Source organism: Fringilla coelebs, assembly GCF_963513975.1.
Source record: "Fringilla coelebs genome assembly, chromosome: 6".
Taxonomy (NCBI): Eukaryota; Metazoa; Chordata; class Aves; order Passeriformes; family Fringillidae; genus Fringilla; species Fringilla coelebs.
Genome location: NC_140034.1, coordinates 60,767,022 through 60,788,409, shown reverse-complemented (window position 1 = coordinate 60,788,409; position 21,388 = coordinate 60,767,022). Strand labels below are relative to the sequence as shown.

The window sequence follows — 21,388 nt, the reverse complement described above, 5'->3', positions numbered from 1 at the left end:
AGATCCCGAGTTACATATGCAGGAGACTCCTAATTTCTCTGTTTTTTTGGCTAATGACCACTCTGCTTCACTTTATCTCCAAGCAAAATGTATGATGGCTTTTATTCCTTCAGGAATAAAGCAGATGGCATTTAGCACAACATCTGGGGGGAGAGAAAAAGCCTCAGATTTTTGAAGTGTTTTTAGTAAAGTAAACACTGTTAAAATGGATTGATGGCTTTACCTATAATACCCCTGTGTGGAAGGCAGGTTGTTTTAGTTCGTACCTATTTTGAGTGTTTTGTATCTAGAGACAGAATTAGAAACTGATGTGTGCCAGCAGTATTTCAGTTTATGACATTTTGTGGAGAAATATCTTCAAAAAATCAGTGTTATTCATATTTTAGTTCTGGGAGGAGCACCCTGATTCCCCATCCTGAAAACACCTCAGTGAAGCTGGGCTGCTGCTGTCAACACACAACATTACAATTGATTTTTGTAATTACAGGCCAAAAAAACAAAGCAAAATGCATCTAAAGCTGGCAGAACTGCAGTTAACTCTAAATTCCACACTGTGAATAGCAAATCTACCTTTATGTGCCTCATTCCTGTTACCCATTTCTAGATGAGGCCTCTTCTTTTAAACAATATTATCTTAAAATTTGGATGTCATAATGTTCTTGAGTGACAAGTTGTCAGCTTCAGGTTGTGTGATGTGGAAGGAGATTATCTAAAAGCAGTTGTTTTTCCATTTTCTCCTGAAATGCTGGTGGTGTATGACAATAAATTGAGGTGCCCTAGCAGTCCTGTGAAGAGTAATTAGACAGTGATGTATGAAAGAGTGATTGTTTAACCAGTTGGATCTTCCTGAGTGTCCAAAGAACTCTTCAAGCTGTGCAAATAATTATCACTGGGAGGTGATTATGTCTTGTGCTGTCTGTGTGCAGGATTAGGGTAAATAATGAAATGGGATTTTTTAATTATATATTTGGAGGATTACATTTGCATGGCCTATTTGTGGATTAAGTTTGGATATGCTGAGGTGCAATTTATATGTGAGAAGGAGATAAAGGAGAGGGAGAAGGTGGGAGTGTGATTATCAAGCCCAGAGAGATGGCTAATCCAGGTGGGCTTAATACACTCAATTACATTTTTAGAAAGGAAGAAACCTACTAAGTAGAGATCTCAATTAAGTGCATCCCATCTTTGAGACACTTTTTGGATTTTTTTGCAAAACAAAAATACACAAATTCAAAATCTCTCCCACTTCTCTTTTTTTTGCCTTTTTCCATTCAAGTTTGAGAGGTCACAAAGTCCACAATATAAAATCTTCTGACAGGTCAAGGCTGTATTTTTACATTTTCACTTCGAAGGTTTGAGAGTGGTTTTGGGAGGCTTTGTATGTCAGTTTAGAGGTTCAAGCTTTTTACATAATTTATCTTTTAAAAACACCCAGACTATTTGATTTCTTCAGTTACAACATTTTACAAATCTCATAAGTACAAAGATGCAGCACAATTCCTTTTTTCTTATTAGTTTATAGGCATTAAGCAGGGCACATAATGGAATTTCAGGAATATGTCAGTCTTAGGAGAATTCATTTCGGTATCACTGCTTGCTTCCAAGAATTAGTAATTTAGGCTTTCAGAAAACATGTAGAAATTACAAGTTTATTTTGCCATTCCTGCTTTTGTAACCTTTGGGCACGTTGGAAATGGGTTTTGACATTTCTGTAACAATCAAACAAATGTACATTTTTATCATTAAATTTACAAGCTTAAAGCTCAGGTGCTTTTTCAGCTGCATGACTTTAATACAGGTTTATTGCCTGCCTTTGGTATTTGCTGTGGTTTCTGGGATGCTGTTTGCACTCCCTGTGCCTCAGGTACCTCATTCTCTAAATTACAAAGCTTTTCTGAGGAGAAACTTCATGAATGTTGACCCTCAGCAATAAGCTGGTCTTTTATGTCATCCATTTCAGGGTTGATTTTCAATTCTATTTAGGCAATTTCATCCTAATTGCATGATTTGAATTTTGTTTAATTTTTGTAATACTTGTATTACAAGTATTTATCCTACAATTGCATGTGCAGATATTATTCCAAAATTGTGTAATATCATACACTTTTTTTAAACCTTCACTGGATTTTGGGGAAAACAAGACAAACCACTCTTCAATTTAACCAGTGCACAATTAAAAGACATCTAATTTTCTCATGATCCATTCATGAGGGTTTCAAAGTGTGTTATAAATAAAACTTCAGTTTCTGTCATAGAAGAACTCAAAAATCCCAACTTTGAAAAAAATTTTGCAGTCACATTTAAAAGAAATCCTTAATCTAGAGTCAACTAAGTGGTGAAAAATGAAACTTGAAAGGGCCTGGCTTGAGGTGTAGATAAAAGATTGTCAGATTTGAAAAGGAAGACCTACTTTCTGCTCCTTTTTGTGAAGACTTCAGCAAATGAAGAAAAGGCATTAGGTGAAATTGTAAGAACTAACAAACCAAAAGCTAACAGAAAGGATAATATATATCTTTCAGGCTGATTTTTGGTATGATCTTTTGGTGTTCTTAATGTACACTTATGCCCCCCTACCCCTTTCCCCCCTCCCTTGTTGTGGTTTTTACAGCCCATGAATTTGAATCGAATTGATTAACTTGATTCCCAGTGGTGGCTTGGTGTCAGCAAGGAGAACCCAAGCAGGTACAAATCCCAGTTCTCAGTCTCCTGAGGGCTTTCTTTAGTAGATGTTCTCAGTATAGATGGAGAGTGCTCAGCTGCAGTCTAGAAATACCACATTCATCATTGGAGAGGCCTTTTCCTGCACAAGTGTGTTTGCTCCTCCTCAGTTTCTCCTGTTTGAGGTCTAATTGCAATGTTTATTGGCAGAAATTGCATTGATTTCAAGTAGATTGGGCAGGGGGCTGCACGTTGCTGGTGTACACACAGGTAGCACAGACAGCCCGTCTCCAGTGTGTGCTCCAGACTTCGGAGCAGCACTGTTTATTCAGCCACCTCCCTTTTTATATAGAATCCCAACGACTTGGGAGACATTTTCTGCAAAATGTGACACAGTCAAGCAGAACTTGACAAAATTGTCATTAGAATTTGAAAGCTGTATTTTTTTTCAGTGTTTTATCCTCTCATTCTTCAAGAGTAAGGGGAATTGGAAAAAGAACAGGGTGGTAACACCAAGTTCAGATAGTCTGAAATAACTCTCAAAATATTTTTTCAGAATCACCAGCGCACTCCCTGTTCCACAGCTTTTGAAATTTTCCTGTGGGATGTGAATTAGGAATAGGTTGAGTTCAAAGCAGTGGGAATGGGGCTTAGGAAGGGTCTGGAGCATCAAAAGTGCCTGAGGGAGCTTGGTGGGAAGCTGGGGAAAAGGAGGCTCCAGGGGGACCTCCTGGCCCCCACAGGAGGGGGCAGCCAGGTGGGATCGGGCTCTGCTCCCAGGGAACAGGGAGAAGACAAGAAGAAACAGCCTCAAGTAGTGCCAGGGGAGGTTCAGTTTGGATATTAGGGAGAATTTCTGCATAGAAAGAGTTGCCAGGCATTGGAACACTGGTACTGGAGCCCGAGATATTTAACAGCCGTGTGGTTGTAGCACTTGGGGACATGGGTTAGTGGTGGCCTTGGCAGTTCTGGGATAACATTTTTACTCAGTGATCTCAGAGGGCCTTTCCAGCCCTAATGATTCCATGCTCCTATAGCTCTGTGATCAGTAGAGACCCAGCTGTGCCTGAGCTGTGTGCTGTGGTTGCACATGTATGTCTGCTATTTTATTGATCAGAAATTATATTCACATCAATTGTTTTAAGGCTCATTAGCCCTTTAATGCAGATCAAAGCTTTCACTGTCTTATTACTCATTGAAATGACTCAAGTGAAGTCTCTTTGACCAGAGAGAAGTTTTCAGGTCCTGTGGATTTTCATGGCAAAACAAATGTGTGGCATCAACTCCATTTGTGTTTTGCAACATTTACTGTCTGACTTAATTGTGTGCTAGTTACGTGAGAAGTATTTTTACTGCATTTTCTGGGGTTTTTTTTCTCCCTCTCATAAGCAGCAAAAGAGTGGGTTTAAAAAAATATAAAGCAGTATTGTTTTTAGAACACTGCAACAAAATATAGAAATGATAGCTGTGGCACATTTCTAATAGCTGGGCTGAATCATATTCTGTTCCTCTAATGGCATGCGTAATTGCTCCAGGTTTTCAGGCGTCCTTCAGCCGCACTTATTTAGATTAGTGACTGATGCATTTCCATGGAAACTTGCAGCAGGGGAAAAAAAACCCTCTTGGTAAAGCGTGGAGCTGAAGGGACGTGGGCTTTGAGCCTAGTGTAAAATAAGGCTTCTCACTTGTGGTCAGCTTGGTTTGGGGTTTCTGTTGTAGCTGTTCTCTGAAAAGGAAGAGGAGCTGGCAGCAGCAATTTGTAGCACTTGTCAAATCCTATGTTCCTTGATAAGCTTCAACTTTCTGAGTGTGGTTGAAGGAATACATTTTGAAATTAAATGTCTGGGTGTTTTTCTCTGTGAGGATGCAGAAGCACCCAAACCCCAGGTAAGCTGGTGAGAAACTGGCTGGAAAGTCCAAGAATGAAGCTCATTTTTGGAGGTTGTTGCACGGAGCTTTAATGAAGGATCACTGAGTTTTGAAGTGCTAGTGGCAGGAATGAAAATGTTTTATAGGACCTCCATCACCAAAACGCCTGGAAAAGAGAATTACTTTTAAGAACTTTGCACAGAACTGTTGTTTTCCTCAATATCTGGTACAATCTTTATATGCCCTGCCTAACATATAATATCTGATTCTTGTTGCTTTCTTAGAAAACTCAATTCTCAGCAATTTTTTCTAATTTCCATCAGTGTTTAAGGTTGCAAAAATGGTTTTTCAAATCCATTCATTTAAAGTAATTGCCCTTATGTGTCTACACAATGCTGTAAGGACAAGAATGTATCATACTTTTTAAAAGGTAGGAATATTTTTGGATTTGGCACCTTTCCTGCTGCAATCATCCTAATTATTTGGAATACTGGTGTAGGTTCTCTAGGAGTAAGCTCTCAAACCAGTGGTGATAGCTTCTTCTATTTGAAAATTAATTATCCTGTGGCCTGGCTCTTAATCATGTGTTACTTAGCAGTCATCAATGCAAAGTACCTCTCACCATATCTATAAATTATTTTGATTTTTTATATATGTTATTTTCTTATATCCATATCTAACCATGGTCTATATGTTCTGATACAGAACCACAAGTTCAGTTGCTGTAGTCTGGTACTCCTGCTAAAAGTGATGTGGTGTTTCTAAGTAATTTTTTTTTGCATTTTTGAATTTTTAGTTGAATGTTGTATTTTAGACACATGCAACATCATGGCAAGGCAGGAATTCTTCCTGATGAGCAGGGAACTTCCACATCCACTGCTCCTTGTTCCACCCTCATCTTCCCCTCCCTGGTCCTGTGTAAATCTGGATACCAGACTGCTCAGCACCATCCTGCTCTGAGCTATTTTTTTGCTGTGATTTGAGTTATAACATTAAATTTGAAGTTATTCTGAGGCCCTTACAGTGAACGTTGTGAAGCATTCCTCTGTTTGTTGGGTTTTGGTCATGTTTGGTCATTTTAACTGTGTTATCCACAGTGTTTCCCTGTGTTATTCACAGTGAAAATCAGATGAAGTAGTCCACATGCACAATCAAGGCAGAGGAAAAACAAAAGGCAGTGCTGTGGTGAAAAAGATGGTGAGGTTCTAGGAATTTCCCACGTATCTTCCATGTTCAGCAGCTTCTTATGTATTCAAAATTTTATCTATTATTGAAGGCAGAGAATTTGACAGATCATTGATCCTGAGTACAGCTGGCGAAGATTTTGACTTGAATGGGGCTTCTTGTAAGGGAGGAAATTGAGGGGAAGCATTTGTATCACCATTGATGATAAAAGTCCATAATAAGTCTTGCTGAAACTTGCTGTACAGGAAAATTAATGATTTTTGAAATTGAATAGAAGAATGGCTTTCCAGGGCCTGTTTTTCCTTACTCAGCCCAAAATAATTCCCCATCTGTTCTTTCCAACTCAGAGTGCTCAATGACCTTCTCCCAAGCAGTTGGTTGTCTTTGTGGGGCTGTAAATATGTCTCAGGTAGGAACAATCCCTGTCATGCTCAGCAGACCACAGTTCCTGCCACACAAGCAACTGCAGAGTTCCTTCACAAACCTCTAATGGAATTTCCCTAAATTTAATGCAAAGTCTCTCTGTCAAGGCAAAGTCATTAAGCCAGGTTTCACCTGGCACCTGCCCTTTGCTACAGGCCATCATTCTGGGTTATGCCGCTGCCATCACTAAGAACACTGATATTTGCAGGCAATATTTGAACTATTTGCTGGGAGGATGAAAAATGTGAAATACAGTGTTATGATTAAAAACATTCATACCCTGAGTCAGTTCTAAAGAGCTGGAACATTACACCACCTGAGCTTTGTAAGTGAACAAACCATCCTGACCTTCAGGATAAATAACATTTGCAACAGATGATAGTGCCAGCAGGCAGCTCATCAAGACTTCTTTGTTCTCCCTGAATCTGAAAAACAAGATGCCTTTATTTGTGTGCAGGAGCACTTTGAGATTGACATGGAGAGCTGATTTTTATGAGGCAGATACACATATTGTCAGGCCATAATTACAGCTTAGGCAAAGTTCACCAAAGTTGATTTGTTTTGGCCAGACTTGCTAAAAGCTGGGTATTTCAGCAAAGATCAAACTAGGTGCACGTGGACCAACGCCATCTTCAGCTGCTAGAAACTCTGAGGTCAACATCCAGATTTTTATGAGCTCTTCACTCTTTTGCTTTAAGATGCATTTTACTCTGTAAATCAAGGAGGGGGGGAAAAAATCTGTCCTCTGCCAAATAATTTCTTTTTATGAGATGACCCAGGGCTGTGTCTGTGCCTGTCTCAGACAGAGTGGCTTAATCCTCTGCATTAGCTGAGACCATGGGCACGGAGCTGCCATGGAGAGGCAGAGGGAATGGAAACCCTCAGAAACCCAACAGGAGAACTTAGGGAAACATCATGTGACCGTTACCGTACTTTGAAAATAGTCTGCAAATGAGGGAAGAGCTGCAGAATCCCACAACTGTACAAAGAGCTGTTAAAGTTGTTAGGACAGTAAGAAGCAAATGCTTCCACAACGACTTGCTGGGGTTTTATTTTTCAGGTATAAGTAAGCTTTTTGTTAAGTCAAATGGAAAACTGATGACATGGGGAACACTGTTCTTCCATAACTGCCTCTCCAGCAGGTCCAGGTTGTATATTTCAGTTAAGGTTTCCCTTACAAACTTGCTGATTCACTCAATTGATCAGCCATTTCAGCATCCTTTGTTGGTAAAAGAATTCACTGTGTTCCAGCTAATCTTCCTCTAAGGATGAAGGAGGGAATCAACACTGTCTTCCTTTCTTTTTCCTGAAAATAAGATTTAGTAGGGGAAAAAAAAGGAAAGGCAGAAGAACATTGAAGGATTTGCTATTCCACTCCAGTTGTCCTTGAGACATTTTTATGCTTATTCTCAAATCTGAAAAACTTCAAAAACCACGTAAGATTTGCTATTTCTTGGCTTTAACTGAAAGAAAAATTGGTTGAGAGCATCACATCAACTGAACACTGGGACTTTAAAAAACCCCAAAACACCCATAAAATGAGAAGAAAGTGAGCCGTGAATTAAAGGTTTTCATTAATTTACCATTTATAATGCCTTCATCATATGCTTCTTTTCTCTTGATCATCACAGTTTATCCCTTCAAATGAAGCATCTATGTTTTTGCCACCAATTTGCAAAGATATGAAAAAAATAACTGTAGTTTCTTCTGAATTCTTGGGTGTAACATACCTGCAGATCTCACTTTCATGAGTTTTTATAACCGTTTATCAGAATCAATGATCAAACAGTTAATAGAGAAAGTTTCCATTTCTATTTCTTCATCCCGTTTTTGGTACATTTTTTAGAATTCATAATCCTGCTCTGCATGACTTGGAGGAGTATCCCTGAACTTCATCTTTCCTATGGCTCAAATGAAATGCTCAAAGAAAGCAGTAAGAAATGTCATGTTAAACAATTGTATCATAGGCTGGAAAAATCTTCTCACTTATCATCATTTTACTGTACCATATTTAATAGACAATCTAATTTTGATTAATCTCCATTTTCTAAAGGGAAACAGGAATGAGTAAAATAAGTTACTGAGACTTCACAGTTTGTGGTATGAAGAATATTTTTATCTTTTAATGTGATTATTTTCTGGAGCATCATTTGGTATGGCAGATATTTTGGATATACTTGGGATAGAAAAATGCATGCTCTTCTTAGTGGTGGTTTCAATCCCATGAACTTTTTCTCCACTTTTTCCTATGGCCAAATTTGGATCAGTTTAAGGAAAAACACATAAGGTAGGGCCCTGTCTTGTTGCAAACCAGCACAAGTGTCCTTGAATAGTGAATATCTGCTGACTTGATTATTAGACTGCTTTCCTCAGCTTTGAATAACTTCTGGTCTAACCCCCAGCATAAATGGTTGGGAAAGGGCTTTTCTCCCAGGAAGGGGAAGGTGCAGAGGGAAGGCCTTTAACTCTGCCACTGTTTTGGGTGTTGTACCTGCAGAGAGCTGTACCTGAACTGTTCTGGCAGAGTATCTATAAATGTCTGTTGGGAGTGAAACATCGCCCAGGGCTGTCACTGGGGAAGAGGGAAGAAAGACGGAAAAGCTGCATGTTTTGGGGTGGGGATAAAACCCACCCTTACCCACCAGTTGTATCTGGGGAGTGTCTGCTGCTCTCCTGCCTCCCAGTATCACAGCACAAATTCTGCTGTTGCACTCCTGTTTCCTCTGTTCATCCTGTGGACATGCCGGTAGCTCAGAACCTTTCCTAGAGTGCTGGCAGCTCTGGCAGCATTCCTGCTGGCAGAGCATCCTGCGCAGTTTCCTTGGAAACACGGCACTGAAATGCCCTGCGAGGAGCAGCAGGGAGGAGACAGGGAGTGGAGACAGTTGCTTTGGGATTTTTTCCCCCTCTGTGGGTAATCAGAACTCTTGGATAACTAACTAATATGATGAAGTAGAAGCTATTTATTGTTTGTATTTTGTACTTATTTATACATTCTAACTTTACTGCACACGCTGATCACGCAACTGTTGATTGGTGTCTCTATCTTGTTCACATGTTCTGCATGCACTTCTCAGAGTATGTGATTGGTTACAGTCCAGGTGTTTCACAGCTCTCTGTTGTCTGGTTATCTATCTCTGTTATCTAGTTCTCCTGGTCTTGGTATTCTGTTTCTCAGCCTTTTCTTTCTTAATTTAGCACAATTGATGTCTTAGTAACCTTGACGAATTCCAGAGGGTGTTGATAAGAATAACTAGGAACAGTTTGCTGGGACGCACAATGGCCTAGACCTTGCAAATACATTGATACACCCCTCCTAGTTCTTTGCCTTCCAAAGCAATATCAAACATGTGAGCAACCTAGTCCAAGCAGGAACGTCAGGGTGGGAGTTAGGCTGGCTGCTGGAACAGGCCCACAATTGTGGTGTGGGCTGAAACAGGGCTCGAGTGGCCTAATAGGAATAGTTTAGAGTCCAAAATTTATTTCTTGCTTTTCATGGCAGTGGTCTTTCAGCTTTTGATAATATCTGCAATATCTGTTGGAGTCCTGTGGTCACTTATGAGGCTGAGACAGAGAATCTACAGGAAGCCCTACGTTTATTTGGAGGAAAGCCCTTACTGCTCCTGAGGTAGAGAAAGGAGGAAGTGTTTTCCACCTACACTTTCTCAGTGCTCACCCCTCTTCGAACTCTATAAATTACATTCTGGAAGGGCAGGGTTTGAGCCTGTTGCTTATTGAGATGTCTGCAACAATAAATGATTCTAATAAAGAAACAGCTGAGGTTTTATTATTTTGATTGCCACTATTGCCAAGGGCACACAGCTTATTTCTGCTGCAGTTCCACAGGCTTCAATGGAAAATGGACCTGGAAAAAAAATGTTGTGTTCTTATGGTATTTACTCTGATAAAATATGGGCTTCTCAAAAGATCTAGAAACTTCAAGTGATGTCCCAATATTTCTGTCTTTTGTCAATGTAAAGGAGACGGGACCATTTTTGCAAACACTGGCATTTTGCTCTACCTCTTAGAAAAACTTTTTGAACTGATCCAACTTGATGTAGTGACTTTTCATCTGTGGTGACAGATATTTCTCTCAGTAAGAATGCAGTATTACTAAAATAATCATCTTTATTAAAATAAAACTGCTAAATAATGTGTTTCTAGACCTTCATATCCATATCTTCTTGCTGGTCTTTCTAATCCATCTGCAACCAAGTTTAGGAAGAAATCCTCAAAAGATTCTATGGGTAAAAGCTTCTTAAATAATTATGGGGTTGTTAATGCTAGGTGGTCCTAACTTGCTGCAAAGCATTTTGATAAAGAGTTCTGGTCTTAAGAAAACCTGGGCCATAAGAATAGGTACAAATTCAGGAAACCTGAAGCTAACCCCTTGGTGCAAATATACCTGTAACAGTGTTACTGTGCTATATTTGGCTTGAATTCAGAACAGCATTTGTTAGGCATTTGCCTATGGGATCTTTGTGTTCTTTTGTCAAGTCAGAGAATGGAGTCCTTTTCCTTTTTCAGTCCCCAGTTCATTCTGATGGCAGATTCCTGGTCCTCCCCCCCTGCTCCTGGGTGTCTGTGCTTGTGCTGTATAATAGGGCAGCCTGGAATCTGTGTGAGGTGAGGGAAAGAGGGTAATTAGGGAGCTTAACACAGCAGCCTGGGAAACTGCCACTTAGCCTCGAGTTCAGGACCTTGCAAGGTTTCTGTTTCCCCAAATAATCCCTGATTGCCCACAGAAGAGTGGGGGGAAACAGAGGAGAGCAGACCCAAGCTGCAGCTGAAGAGTGCTGGCTCTGCAATCCTGAGAAGCTGAACAAAGCTCTCTGTCTTGCTGTGCCTTCCCATCCCTCCCACCCACTTTGTATTCCTTATAGCACTGAAATATCATGCTATAGAAAACAGATTCTGCAGAAGGAACATCTGGCTCCTTAAGGCTCAAGCAGTTGCTTTAAGATTTCAAAATGTTCTTTATCATAATTTATTTCTTGTAATAATTTCTGAGGGACTTCTGAGAACAGGCCAGGGGGAAACTGAAAGTGGACTCCAGGTTTATGATTTTCTGTGTTTCTTCTGTTTGTCTCTTGGTATGAACCTGATTTTTAGACTGGCATGAAAAAAAGAATCTTCTTGATGAGGAACAGACTGCAATTTGTGCAATAGGAGCAGGAATTTTGGGTAAAGGAAAGGCCTTTTAGGCAGAAAATACAGGTTTTAGGTGAGTGACAAAGAGACAAAATAAACTAAACTCTCAAGTAGAGTTCATATTATAATAGGAATTTACTCCCTCTCTGGCCAGTAGGATGGAGGCTGGCTGGTCTCCACATAATAAATATAAATGTAAATATTTTTGATTTTTTTCCTAATTCTGCTTTTCTTGGGCCTTGCCAACTGATGCACATCTCTGAAGAAACAACTTTCTTACTCTTTTAGCCAGCTGCAACCTTCATGTACCTTTCCAGCTGGAATTTCTCTGAATTATGGATGTATTTGTATTTATGCCTCCAGCTGGGAGCATGATCCAGTTACATGTCAGCTGCACTGGTTAAAGCATGGAAATAGGGATTTTTCCCAGTCTTCCTCCCAGGACTTTCTCCTGCTCTTTGGCTGTGTTCAAAGCCCTTCCATCCTGCTCTGATGGTTTTTTTCTCTCTGCAGGCTTGCCTTGGTCGTTTGACAGCGCCAGTCTCTCAGTCATTTGTACCATCCTGAAAAGCTGTGCCACAGAGGTGCTCTGCCTTGAGGGCTCTGGCTGGCTTGGAGAATCAGTAAAATCTGTTGAAATTGTCAGGCTGTCCTTCCATGGAGAGTCCCTCAGCTGTGCAGATGAGACTTTGATGGTCATAATCTGAACCAGAACCTTTTCCATCTGATTTCTGATGTCTCTTAGCCAAACCAAAGGTGATGTCATTGGAGGACCAGCCCATAGTTAGGCAAAAAAATATTGATTTACATATTTCAGCTATTTTCCCAACCTTTCTGACATCTATTGCAGATTTTTCTTCCTTCTTTCTTTCTTCTTCTATTTTGCCTCTTAGCTATAAAAGGCACAAATATTGGACACAAAAGTTTTTGCCACTGAGAATGTGAGTGGAGCTTTAAAACTTGGGAATGATGTGATTCATCATCTCCAAGAAGTTCTCCTTATTCACTTGATGTGTCTGATGCCATAAAAGAATATCTCCAAAGCCAACATTTTTTTCCAAAATGCCTTGAAACTATGTTAATTCACTGTGAGGGAATATTAAGAAATACAAAAATATTGAAAATTCTTTTTTCTCTGTGCAGAAACACGAGCAGATAGAACAAAGAAGCTGTTTAGACACTACACTGTTGGATCCTATGACAGCTTTGATGCTTCAAGGTAAGAATTTTTCCTTTTGGTTGCAATCTGTTTACAAAACCTTCCCAGGTTTTATTTAATTGTTACTTTTGGTTTAGGCTTTGGAGGGGAAGGGGGAAGCAGATCACTAAACAGAACTTCTGAGGGTACCATTTTGACTTCAAAATTGGTTTTCATTGTAGTTTTCTTTGTTCATATGGGATGGGTGTAGAAAATTTGGGAGCAGTGAAGTAATGAGTTTCACTGTTTTGTTTTGGGAGTGGTGAAAGATTTGTTGTTCTGAACAGTAACTTTGGAACCTGAGTAGAACAGAAGCTGCTGGAAATGAGAAATCAGATTTATTTGTGGAGAATTCATGATTTTTAAGCAGGCTCTTCTCCCTCATGGATATACCTTGAACATACAGGTGACTGCTGGTAGAAAGGATGACCTTCAAAACACAGAACCTCAGTTAGCTTTTGGTGTCTTCTTGAGGAAGTTTTGGTGGCATACTGGAATTATTATGCTTTTCTCCTGAGTGTCCAATTGCAGCTTGGGTTTGTTTTTCTTGTTTGTTTGCAAGGAAACCACATTTCTCGTAGGAGAAAAACTCTGAAATGTGTAAAGAAATGGCAGAGTTTCATGTAGCACAACACTAAAAAAAAAAGAAAAAGAAAAATATGGTAACTGTTGGTTTTGTTCTGTGATCTTAGACTTTGTTCTGAGGTTCAGGATTTGCTTCTCTGTGAGTTGAAAAATCTGCAGAGGGAGTTCCCAGTTGGACATGATGTGATTGACTGGGGCAGTCTGACGGTGGTAAAGTTGTCAAGAGAAGCTGTGAGCTCATTCTCTGAGACAAGCTTTGCAGAGCAGACTCAGTGGTTACTGGGGACGTTTGCAGTGAGAAGAGTTGGCTTTTTACAAGGTTCTTTGAGTGATCATTAGTCTATAAAATTCATATCCTTGTCTCTGTATTTCAGTGTGAATGGATAGGGCTGTTTCTGCAAAAGAGAGAAGCTGTGTCTGCTGCATGTTGCCTCAGAGATATCAAATAATTCCACTTGGAAACCTCCTGCTACTTTCTAACAAAAGATTTTTTTTCATTAGAAAATGTCAATTCTATCAAAACCTTCCTTTCTACCTTTTTTGGGGTGGGGAGGGAGTTTGGGTTGTTTTATTTCTCTGTTGTTTTGAGGTTTTTTCCTAAAGGTATTGGGTTTGTCCAGTGCAACAGTAAAGCTCTCAAAAAATGTATCTTACCCAATTCAGGACTGAGCAGGAGAGATAATCCGGAAAAAATGGACTTTTGTACAGCCTTATATAAATTAGTTATGAAGAGTGTCTGCAGTTGATATCTATTAATTGTCTGAGTAGTAGAGAGGGACAGCAGAAGAGTTCTCCTGACAAGGCTTGGAAGAAAACTCTCCTTGAGTTTCCACAGAGAATCCAAGACCCGGTGGATCTATTTGAAAGGGTAATAGTGGAAATTGAGAGGAAAAGGTAGGAGAAGGCAAAATGAATGTGAAATTCTAAGAAATACAGTGGAAAGGTAGCCTTGCTTAAGATATTTTTTTCATTAAAGAATGGTAAATCTAGAATTTTTGTAAAGTAACACCAGGAAAACTAAGAAAGCCAATAACACACCAAGTTGTGTTTCAGGTACCTGACTGAGGCTGCAAATCAACTTTTTGTACCGCTGAATGGTGATTTCACTGGTGCTTGTGCATTGCTGCTAAAGCAAAGAGAATTTGCTTTTCAGGACCTGTCTGGAGATTAATGTCTCTTGGTGGTACATCCAGATTTAATACCTCATAAGGGCTTCTTCAGGGAGGGGAATTATTCAAAGAGGCCAACAAGGTGTGAAAGTGAGAGCAATTTTTGATATTGCCAAATTTGTATTGCTTTGATTAATTTCTCTGTTATCCTTTCGTATCAAAGTCGGGGAAGAATACATTAGAACAGATTTAATGCTGGCAGCAAAGGTTTCATAAACATTTGTCAGAAGGCAATTGTGCCTCTGTGCTAAGAACAGCTCTGAATCCTAAGTACTAACAAAGCTGATCCAGTTCCTTTCCAGAGACTGTGGGGGAGTGAGGGGAAGTGTTTGCTCCCTTCTCCCTTTCCTTCTCCCTCCCAAAGGGCAAAAATTGCTGAGTAGAAACACTCTGTTCAGAAATCTATATTAATGGGCTTATTCACATGCAGGAAAATACATTGTACATGGCATTTTTCATCTTGAGGAAAATGTGCAGCTTGAGTAATGGAGGTTCATTAAATCCTATTTCAGCTTTGCATAAGAGATCAGTTATCCATACATTAACTTTGGGAAAATGGGGAGGATGCTTACTAATGTGGAGAAAGGCACTGAGACTTGCTTGCCCATGCAAATAGTCACTAAATATCATACAAATATAATATAGTATTTGAAACTACCGGGTCTGATATATTATCTGCTTTAAATGCTGATGACATGCCCTCAAAAGGGAAGAATTTCTTCTTAATGTCTATCCTCTTTCAGTTTAAATCCCCACTCCTTGTCCTAAAGAGCAGATACACCACTGAAACTGCAAGGAGATAACGCAGAACTGCTCTGCCACATCTCTGAAGTTTTGTCTTCCCTGCATTTGTCAGCAGTTAATTGAAATAAAATTATTTGTAGGGCAAAAATGAGTTAATTGATCAAGGTTGAATTCCAGTTTAGTAATAGAAAGTATTGCTAAGGCATAGAATGAATGTTTGAATTAAAAAAAAAATCTTTATTTTTTAAAAACTTAAAGCTAAGTTAAACCTTGAGAAATTGCCATTTTTTATCTGCTTTTTAACTGAAGTGAGGGAATTGATTGAGTCTTTCAAGATGGGACAGTAGATTGTTCAGTCAGGAAAATATGTGGAATTAATTAGTTTAATTTTAAATGTAAAATGTTATCACCCTTTTAAATGGAAAGGGACTGTTAATACAGTGATAACTTAGTTTTATACTCTGGAGACATAAATAATATGAGACATAGTGTGGTGCTATGTAAAAATGATAAATTTGGAGTGGTGGAAAACATCATCCATGGCCCCCATGAATTTGGGAACTTTAGGACATGACAGTGGAAACTTTTCCTACTTCATTCATTGCATCGTCTCCCACCCCCAGCAGAACAGGGCAGCAGGAAAAGTCAATAACACAGCAATGCCAACATCAGTGTAATCAAATCTGCACATGAATGGGAGGTCTCCTGCCTATTCTGTGTCTTTCCCCACAGAGTTATTGACTCACATGGGCGTTTTCTCCAGACTCTTTAACTGCTTCCAATCCCTGCATGGCAGAAGTTTTCCTGGTGCCTTTCTTTGACATCCCATGGCTCCAGCAGTATTAAGGAGCTCACAGGAGAGGATGTGATGAAAAATAACCTTTTCCAAAGGCTGGTTACCACCACATTAATGACAGGACCAAATTGATTTGCCTTATGGTTTTTGTTCTGTTTTTCTGGAGGAAGACCAAGAGGAAAACAGGATGGTGTAATCTGTAAGAAAACTTAATTAAAGGCTTAATTAATTCACCCTCCTGTCCCTACTAGGAGTCAGGTGGCAACATCCATGTCCTACAAGTGTAGATGCTGACAGGAGCAGCTCTTCAAAAGCCAATTTACATACAAACACCTAATAAAAAATAGGGATTCTTCTCAGAAGTTCTTTCCAGGCCATTCTCTGTTGCTGTTGTCATCTGTGCTGCTAGATAGAGCAGCAGAAGATTTATTCCTGAGCAGCTCAGAGAGACTCTTTGGCGCAGCTGAAGCTGTCTGCCCCTGCAACTCAGCATGCTGTGGAGAGCTTGGTTATATTTTTCATTTTTTTAGCCCACAGAATGTGCCTGTTGGATACCTTTTTCCCAAAGTTGTGATGTAAGTGGGGCTGTCTTGGTGGTTTAAGCATTAGGTGCATTCCACACCTATTTTAGTGGAAGCTTTCAGTCCTATGCAGAAATACTTTCATCTGGTTTCATTTGGATATTTCACATAAATAATCCTCCCTCTGGAGAAATTCAGTTGCTCATCTCTTTAAATATAGATTTTTAAATAATAAAATATAGATTTAAAACAGATGGAAAGTTTTTGTGGAATTCTGGCCATTGCAAGTGGTGAGGAATGTAAAACTGCTGGGGAGCAAAGGGATTTTATCCTTGGTTATGGTGGCCCCATGTCCCTGGGGTGGGGAATTTGGCTTATGTGTTTGCTGAGTGCTGCTTGCCTGGCAGCAATCCACCAAATCCTGGCAAATGGATCCTTGCAGAAATTGAGGGAAGGTATAAAAGCTGTTGTTATATTTTATATCCTGCTTCCCACGTTTTCATGTTGGTTCTGCCTGGGCAGAACAGTGAGAGAAGTGTTGTTACATGGAAAATAAATGGGATTTTCTGAATTGAAGTAAGAACTAGATGATATGGGATTGGAACTAAATGGTCCTTAAGGTCCCTTTCAACCCAAACCATTCTAGGATTCTATGAACTGCTCTTTTGTTTTCTGTTGGATATCAACAGTTCCACTGTCTAAATGTTTCCTGGGGAGTCTGTACTGTTCAAGAGATCTCTTGAAGGAAATGGGAATAAGGAGATTAAAATGGTGCTGCTCATTCTTAACAATAAATCCACAATCTGGGATTGACACATTAGTAATAAGTGGAAAGGGATTTACAGCTGATTTTACCTGCAGGCATATATTTTAAACATAGTCCTTGGTTTCCTCTGGTGGAAATAAGTAAAACCAGCAGCATTTTAACTTTTTAACCTATACACATAGCTCAGTTTTTGCCTAGAAGATGGTAACAAAAATATCTGAGTATGCTCATCATTGTAATTAAATATAAGCCTGTGAGACAGTGTTGTGGTTACATCTGAAAGCTGTCTGAGATTTTAATGATTTAAAATCTCTGCAGATGTGATACCATGGTTCTTTTGGGCACAGAGAATGGTCAGCACCAGTCAAATTGTAGGGGGAAAAAAGTATGTAAAATGTTTTGTGTGGATGTAATCTCACCTTGATGTCTAAAGTTATTTTGTTGCACTTGCCCGTTGTCTGTTCTGAATTAATTAATTAACTGTCAGTATAACAGCCTGATAGCACTGAGCTGCTCTTAATGTGAGGCAGAAAGTCAAGGGTAGCTCAATTTTAATACCTTGTGCCTCATTAACTTGAAGAGCATAATTTGATGCAATTTGAAGAATTGCATATGTATTTAAGCAATAATTAACACATTGTAGCCTCTATGGAGCAGGTGGAGATGGAAAATGTGAAGTTTTTAATTTACAATTATTCCGTTTCTAATGGAAATTCCTTTGGTTGCTAATAAACAACTTTGCACTTTGCCTCCCCTGCTGTTGTGTGATGCCACGATGGAGCTTTTTGTGCTGGTGGCTACAGCAAATATTGAAAGCAATTGCCGAAATAAGAGGCAAAAAGGGTGTGTGTGTTTGTGTGCATCTGAATTGTGGTGCCTCTCCATCTAAACCTGTACTGTAATTGCACTATTAAGGTCTAATACAATTATGGTAAGATGCAAAACACTACTGTGAGTGATAAAAGTTTCCATTAGCTTATCAGTGCATTTTTAAGTTTTTTGCTGCCTGAACAGTGAAATTTGCTCAACCCACTTCAGTAAGATTCCAGCTTTTAGCAGCTAATGGTTTGGTAACTAATTATTAAAATGCATTTTCTGGGCTAGATGTTTGCCTAAATTTTTAGTGATAAGTGTTAGCAAAGAGAGCTCAAGAGCTGAGGGGAAAAAAAAAATGTACAGCCTTTCTCAAATGTAGAATTACAATTCTCCTTCTGAAAAACTTTTAGGATCTATCTCTAGTGCTAGTTCAGGCTTAACTGTGTGCCTGGGGTGGAGAAGCTGCTGCTTGCAAGCGCTGGGATTTCGGGGCTGTGCCATTTCCTGCACAGCAATTGGTACTCCTAGGCTCAGCAGGATTTCCTCTGCAACTCCTCCAGCCGGATGCTGGAGGACAGCATGGATTTAAATGTCACCACTGAAAGCAGCAGCCTGTGTCCTGTGCATGGCGGGGAATAAAGTGGGTTTTATTCTTTAAAATAGAGTAGAGGAAATGAAAAAAAGAAAAGAAAAATGAGTGGAGATGCAGAACAAGTTTGTGAGGGTGTGACACCAGGTTGGTTAGAAACAAGAGCGACATAATTAGAGCAGAGGAAAACAGGAGATTCAAATGGGATTTTTTGGGGAGGGGGGAGAAAGGAGTATGATTAGGTTTCTAATAATTGGTGTTTTCCATTCCTGCATCCCAGCCCTGTGATGATTTAATGCCCTGCCCCAGGGCAACTTTGGCTGCCGTGCTGTCACCTCATCACCAGATGAGCAAAGGCTCCATATGGTGCCTCTGGTTGGGAATGATGCAGTTGGCAGCCCCAAATGGAACAAATAACTGGTAAGCTCTCACTGTGGGCTTGTCTCCAGTGGGAGTGATCTAAACCACTCTTCCCCCCACCCCCAACCCCTCTTTCCAGGCAGATTTTCACAAATATTTGGTGAATTTGATCTATGAGGCAACATTCTCAGTGTGGCTGGCAGGCAGCGTATGTGTTTTGTTCCTCTTGAAAGCTGAAATGATCCAAAATTGGAAAGGGGTGGATTTTCACGCTCAGTCTCTTTGGTGGTGCAAAAGGAAGGTGTGGGAGGAGGGTGCCTTGTTCCTCTTGGGACAAACCAGATGTGCTGGAGCTGTGTTTCTTTAAGAAATGGAATTGAACCCAGCAAAGAGGGAGCAGCTAAAGAGCAAACAATAACTGGTGGTGGAGCATTCACCTGGACTAAAGGAGGTCTGGGCTTGAGTCCCTTGTGTGTCAGACTTAAATCCACAGCCTGAGCTGCTGCTGAATGCCAGGAACCTGCTGGACAGAGCAGCACTTTATCCAAGCCCTTTGGAAGTGTTCCTTTTTCCCCAAGCCAGGAGCAGATGCTCTCTCCATCCTCGTGGATGTTAGGGGCTGCTCCGTGGCAATGATTGTCAGATGCACCAATTGAGTGGCTGGTGATGCTGCTGGGGCTCCCTGCTCTCTCTGACACAAAATGTCAGCCTGTCTTTGGAGAGATGATGTCTGACAAGCACTAAAATGTATCAACAAAAGCTTGGCTTTAAGGGATAAGTGTTACACAAAAACTGAGTTTGTGGCAAGGTTCTAAGCAGAGCAATAGTGAGTGTTGAATATGTGCACTAAGAAAAAGTGGCTACTGCATCTTTAGGGGGAAAAAATCCTGTTACCCATGTGCCTTCTAATTTCTCTAATTTTTTATAGGGTCCAGATAACAGAATTAATTTTTTGGTGCTTCATTTGAAAACCAGGGCTGATACTGAGTAGATTGTGGGATCCTTTAGACCAGTATGTCCAAACCTGGAGCAGCTGCACCTATGGCAGAGGTGGTTTATACCTCTACTGCAACCACTTCCAGCACCATAAACTCTGAAATACATTAAAATCTATGCATCTGAAATGATAAACCAATGTTTTTACCTTGTCTCCAGTACAGAAAAAAAGAAAGCTTCATATTCCCAGAAATTCCACATCAGTGCAACCAACAAGCTAAATGTGAAAGGCAAGGGGGGCAATAAAGACAGGTTCCAGTTCAACATTCACATAATTAAGAGAAGTCATGGCCAATTTAAATAAAATTGTAAAGTCAGTTATTTTTTCACTGCTACCAGCAGTTTGGGCTAAACTGGCCATGCTTTGACAGAATTGCTGAAAATAATGATGTTGGGAGGCAGGAGAGCTGTTAAGATGGACATTTTGTTTTGCAGGTAAGCAAAATTTGGCATAGACTTAAAATAACTCAAGAGCTTACTGCAATTAGAGAAATGGAGAGGGAGAATATATTTCAGAAAATAAGGTAGAGTTGCCACCTCCTTTCTGATGTTAATGAGGCTGTGCAATAACATGATTAGTCAGGATTTTTAAAGGGATATGTGAAAATTTAACTGTAATTCACATCACCTTTACAGCTTTTCTATGCAAAATCCTAGAAAATCAAAGTTTCTCACTGTACACTGTATTTTTTAACCTTTTGGAGAAGAATAAAGATGTTTTTCTGAAAAACTTTATGCCTTTGGAGAGGCCTCATTTGTTTTGAGACAGAAATTCAAGCTTACTTGTGAGTTATATACTAAAGGTATAACATTTTTTGTCATAAAAATTTGCAGTGTGTTTAACATTGATTTAACCACTGTGCTTTTCTGTACAATGCAGACTTGTAAGTAAAATAGTTCCATCTATAAGGCTGAAATGTACAGTCAGGGCTACTCACACTCTTTGTGGTCCTGGGCTGCGTTAATTTTCCAAGGAATACAGGACAGGAGGATGATAATTCCTCCTGCTCATCATAGCAGACAGGGTGGGACGGAAAACTTGAGGGATCCCTTAAAACTAATCTGAAACTCATGTTTGTCACTAGTCCTGAAATTTCTTTCCCCTATTTTGTAGCTTATTTTTATTTAGACTTTCTTGGAGCAAGTGGAGTTATGATACAAAATGTACTGTGAGTTTAATAATTGTTTTAAAGACTTCCAAGGTCAAACTGCTACCTTAAAGGGCTTGTAGCACATTTAAAAAGTGTTAATAAAACACTTTCTGTTTATTTTCTTTTAAACCGAAGGTGTGATTGAAGTTACTTCCCTTGTTCTGCCTTTGTCACTTGTCCTGTTTGATAACCCTGAACATGTTCCTCTCCTTGGTGCTGAGGTTGTCTGTGATAATAATGACCAATTTTAGCAAAAACAGCAGGAAAACGATGAATTTTTTAAAAAAACTGTATAAAAAACCAGTGGGTTTAACATCTATAATTAATATTCCATTTATTTAAATACTTTATATGTTAAGATGATTAGGAAGAAAATTCCTGTTTCTCTGTGGTTTGGTGGCAACATCTGAG

At 39.7% G+C, this 21,388-nt stretch overlaps 1 protein-coding gene across 1 annotated transcript in view; it reads left to right on the top strand.

The window, feature by feature from the left end:
* SHANK2 (SH3 and multiple ankyrin repeat domains 2) overlaps positions 1-21,388 on the top strand; it is a gene marked incomplete at both ends in the record, with an annotated part of 241,253 nt that overhangs the window by 102,669 nt on the left and 117,196 nt on the right. Inside the window, one exon of the mRNA XM_084208756.1 lies at positions 12,430-12,505. Coding sequence (XP_084064882.1) covers positions 12,430-12,505 — 76 coding nt within the window. The remainder of the gene's footprint in view (positions 1-12,429; positions 12,506-21,388) is intronic.